The 5,354-nt window shown below is 29.5% G+C and overlaps 1 protein-coding gene across 1 annotated transcript; it reads left to right on the top strand.

The window, feature by feature from the left end:
• The first annotated feature begins 4,021 nt into the window (after nucleotides 1–4,021).
• On the top strand, nucleotides 4,022–4,729 carry LOC105620925 (endocuticle structural glycoprotein SgAbd-8-like). The gene is made up of 2 exons (XM_012202402.1): nucleotides 4,022–4,033; nucleotides 4,340–4,729. The coding sequence occupies exons 1-2, from the start codon at nucleotides 4,022–4,024 to the stop codon at nucleotides 4,727–4,729; spliced, it is 402 nt and encodes a 133-aa protein (XP_012057792.1).
• The last annotated feature ends 625 nt before the right edge of the window (nucleotides 4,730–5,354 follow it).

Genomic DNA, 5,354 nt, shown 5'->3' with positions numbered 1-5,354 from the left:
AAAGCATTTATTATTATTCTATAACAAGCTCTATCTCTGTCTCTTTCACACATACACATATGCGCGCGCGCAGTAATTAAACGAAACCGTTCAAAGAAAAAAATATCGTAAAATAAGAAAAATAATATAAATGAAAAGATAACAATGAAAATAAATAAAAATAAAATAAAAGATAATAATAGATGTTACAATCAGAAATAAAAAATAAAAAAACAGAAAGAGAGAGAAAGGAGAGAGAGAGAGAGAGAGAGAGAGAGAGAGAAAGAGAGAGAGAAAGGAGAAAGAGGAAATCTGCTTTTAAATTGGAACAGAGATAAAGTTCGATTTTCCTAACTCAATGTATAAAATTAGGTACTTAATTTTGTTTCAATAGTTTCTAAGATTCTAAAGAGAAGAAAAATCAATAGAATCTACTATATAGGAAATATATTTGGCGAATTTATTATTTAATCACATCTTCGTCAAAATATAAATATTTTATAATATGTATTTTAGAAATTGCAACTTACATTTTTCTATTTATTTGCAAAATATGCAAACTTATTATATGTGAATTGTGGTGTTTTTATTCGTGGCGCGATCTATGGTCCTTTCACTCACTCTTTGAGTTCTTATGATCATTAACATCCAGCCTCAGAAATGATGAATACAATCATGATTGCTATATTAGTATCATTAATACTCAATTTCTAAAGAGAAAGGGAAGACTTGTAGATCCTTTCCGAATATGACGTATTCAATTTTATTCGTTTTTATTATAACATGTTTTTCAAATTATGAGAAGATCATTTGAATCCAAATTCTGCTTTATCGGCAGAAATCGGCAAGAAATCCTGCAAGAAGTAGATAGAGGACTCAAACTGATGTTTTCGTTGCAGATTTTGTGCGCGAAATTAAAATGATGATAAGAATCGAACGTAATTAACGCGCAAATTCCTTCTAAGGATTAGTTCGAGCTATAAAAATATTTGACATTAACATATAGAAACAGATTTGTTTTTGCGTTTCCTCCAAAGATGATTTTACGACATTAAATACGCTAATATCCAATTACAACTGGCGAAACTTTGCGTATCGCAAAGTTATAACAATTTTGAAAAAATGTCATAAATTTGATTATAAAATTCTTGTGTTTTCAAACTGCAACAGCATATAGAAAAATTTTCAACTAAGATTTTCGACTCTTCAATTCATAGATTCTTCTAAAGAGAAGAATTGCTTAATTAATATACATTCTTGACAACAAGATTTCCTGAATCATAAGCAATTAAAACCTTGAAATTCTCATAAATTTAACTTCAAGGATATAAAAATGTTTACTTTCTCTGTTAATTTTAAATAGATTCCATTCCGGCACAAATTTAGCGATCAAAACATTAGCAAGACAATTTAATTGGAACGTTTAAAAAAATTATGATGTCTATTTAATTTTAAGGAATAAGTTTTTCGAACATTCAATAAGAAATATAAGAAATATATATGCTATTTAGCATATATGCATATATATATATATTCTTATCGCAGCTTATATTTTTTGTAAATGTTCTTTCATGAGCAACGATGGGTGCAACCCCATAGCAGGCAAGATGATTGCATCCCAGAATATATCATCGAAGATCAGCATTGACCTCTATTTAATAGAATTCGTGTCTCCCGATGGTTTCGCTTACACTTGTGACTCAATTCTATCAAAGATTTTTGTTTTTGTGTGTATAAATGTCTATTTTTATCTCAAGAGAAGGGATGACTACTGAAAGGATGTTCGAGTTTGACACGAATCCTTCGATTTCTTGACCTCTTTTTCCTCCTCAGAAATCAACAATGCGCTACATTCATTAGATACAAAATTAAAGATTCGCAGTATCCGAAAAGAGATTATACTGAAACGAATCGCGCGCATTTCTTTTCCTGCTATTAATAAGAGTCTTTTTATATATAAATTATATTTGATACATTTACATTTTATAAATTATATTGGTATTTATTACAAAATTATTTTATGATAAAATATTTAAACTATTTAATTACAAAGCGTTTCTCGCAAAACAGAAATATTTTATTTTGGTAGACAAAATATGTGAGTACAATCAGAATTTTTATTTAAATTAGAATTTTTTAAATCTTTTTTTTGTTATATTTATCATTAATGAAACAAAGCAAGATAATAAATATCTGTTTTGCGAAGATTTTTTTTAACATCTTATTTTCTGATTATTTTAATTAAAATACTGTCGTTTGCATAATCTTTATTTTTGAGAAAATAGCCAAGGAAGAATAGTCATCCTGTCGTACGATCATGATAAATGATAACCGAACTTGGGTATTCGGCTTACGTTGCGCCTGTCAAGGATCCACGGATTTGTTACACGTTGGCTGAATTTACAACGGTGCACGAAGTAACGAAAATTCACACAACGACATCACTGAGTCAATGGAATGTGGCGAAAACTCATGTCGTATTAAGTGGTCCCGCACTTCTTCGCCGAAAGAAAAATTTATGATCGACTTAGCGAAGGAAAATTTTATCTTTTTCCCGGCGCCCACACGAAGGATAATCCTTTGTTGCTGGCGTATTTGCCTCACAAGATTTACTTTGTCGTCTTTTAATATTTTACAATGTGATTACCCTTCAAACGCGCACGAGTGTCGGATCTTGAATTTTGTTATAAATTTTCTGTACTAGCAATAAAGCAATTTATCTAGTCGTTTTAAAATAATTTCTAATTAATTTTCGAAAATAGGCTATTTAGCTTATCTACAAACACGTAGCTATTTTAGTTAAACTGGTCTTGGGTTTTGACAGCCTCAGGTAAGCACATGCCATACATGTTTACTTTGTGATCCCCGAAGGCAGACTTGCTAAAGATATACGAATTTGCCTTCGCAAACATAAAGTGCATATTAAGAATTTTTATTAGCTATATTCATTATTAATCTATAAGTGTTCTCAAGTACTCAGAGTTCAATTTTACCCATATTTTAATTTATTCATTTTATGTATAAATTTATTTATTTTATGTAATAAAATTTTTTTATAAATAAAATTTTTATTTTTATTTATTAGTAATTATAAACTGAGACATGTTTTAGGCATAAAATAATAATTTTCAACCGTTGGAAATTAAAAGAAATTATATTTTTTTAATATTTCTTATCCGAGCGTTTATGAATTAACTGTTACTGTATACAAAAAAATCATTTTACTGCTATTGTATATATAGTAATTATTTTAGTTTATTTTTTTTTAATAATTATTTTTAACATAATTTTAAGATAATTTTCTTTATAATAATTTTAAAATAGATTTTAAAATAGATTTATTACAAATTTTAGAAAAATTTATTATTCAATACTCAAAACAAGAATTCATCTTTTCTAAAACATTATACAATTCTCGAAGAAACTACTTTACGTAAGCTATTTTATATAAGCAAATTAAATTCGGTTTAATTTAATAATCTTAATTCAAATATATATCAAACTTATATATTGTTAGTTAGAATTTATAGAAAATATTTTGAATAAATTTGATACTTGTAACGAATTTTCATAATAGATTTATGAATGGATATATAAACTTATAAAATATTTAATATTTTTATGTATAAATTAATATTTAAATTACAGTATGTATTTTTCTGTCTAAACAAATTCTCTCAATCATTACGGAAATTTAGATAAAAAAACAGTTTGAAAATGGGAAGCGAAAGAATTATCGAATGTGGTCTTCGATGTGATTTCTAAATTATATTCGACTTTCGTGTAAAATTTGATGAATACTTGAAAAACACGAATATCATTTGAGAGGCACTATACTGCTATTTTTGTGGTCATCTTGCCTCACGCCCCACTATCAGTTTCATCGAGAAATGACGTAACATGCATATTTGTCAACATACCAGCCAAAAATTTATCAATAAGAGAGAGATCTTCGTATTTAGCAGGTTTCTCGGCAATACTATATAAAAGGCGTCTCCTCAATTTCGATTTTATAACGGGATACACAGTCGTGATCAGCATCATGAAGGCTCTGGTAAGTCTTAACAAAATTAATAAAGAATTAATTCACGCTATCATTAATTTTTTGTTTTTATCATACAATTTTTTAAAAATACCAAATGTTGTTCACACAGATAAATCTATTTTAAATTAACTACTGTCAAGAATTACAAATGTTGATGTCAGTTATAACAATGCGAGTGATTATAAAATCTGAAATTAGTTATATTTTAATTAAAGAATATTGTGTAATTCATTTTATTCAAAATTCTATTCCTCTTCTTCGAGATAGTTCTTGTAATTTTGAATCAATCAGAAAAAAAGAAACAATTTTTTTCAGACCGCCACACTTCTCTGCGTGCTCGCAGTGACTGCATTTGCTGCACCTCCGCATTCTTTGCATGATACTTTCATCCCCATCGTAGCTTCGCAGCAGGACGGACCAAATCCTGACGGTTCATATAGCTATGGCTACCAGACCGGAAATGGCATCCAAGCACAGGAGCAGGGTCAGCTTTTCAATATCGCCAAAGACGAGGACGCTCTTCGCGTTCAGGGATCTTTCAGTTATACTGATAACAACGGTATTCCCATCAGCTTGAGCTACAGCGCCGATGAAACTGGTTTCCATCCTCAGGGCGAGCATCTGCCAATCGCACCTCCAATCCCTTCTGCTATCGTGAGAGCCTTGGAGTACAATGCCCAGCATCCCGAGGAAGACAACCTGTAGAAGCATTATAGTAACGTACAGACTATTCAGACTGAAATTTTATCAGTAATCCTTCGATCTTAATATTATATGCAAAATTATGTACATCTCCTACTGTTGATATAAAAATACGCGAGGTGTGAAATATAATATACTTATTTAGACGAAGAATTCAAATCAAGAGAGAGACAAATTGCCAAATTAGGATGATATTTTTCTCTTATCTATTTCACAATACTGTAGTCTCATTTGTCATGCTCAAAATAGTAGCTACATTAACAATCAAATATTAATCTAGTATATATATATATATATATATAATTACAATGAGTTAAAGGTTTCATTGGAAATTAAACATATCAAAATTACGTGTAATATCTATCACGATCTTTTTGGGCTTTAAATCTTTAGCTGTATTTATAATTCTAGCACATTCAAATAATTTAGCAAATTTCCTTTGGTGAAAGCGTTGTCCCAAGATTGAATTAGTGCAGTCAATTAGCACCTGCTGTATTAATTAAGGAGTCGCATAGCGCACATACTGTGTATACAAAATCATAACCACAACGTTTATATTAAACGTTATTTCTGTTAAGCGTCAAAATAAACGTGTTTTGTACGAACGTTGACTCGTGTACGTTTTTCC

Source organism: Atta cephalotes (assembly GCF_000143395.1).
Source record: "Atta cephalotes unplaced genomic scaffold scaffold00030, whole genome shotgun sequence".
Taxonomy (NCBI): domain Eukaryota; kingdom Metazoa; phylum Arthropoda; class Insecta; order Hymenoptera; family Formicidae; genus Atta; species Atta cephalotes.
Note: the sequence above shows the minus strand (reverse complement) of the source record. Positions and strands in the feature narration are given on the sequence as shown.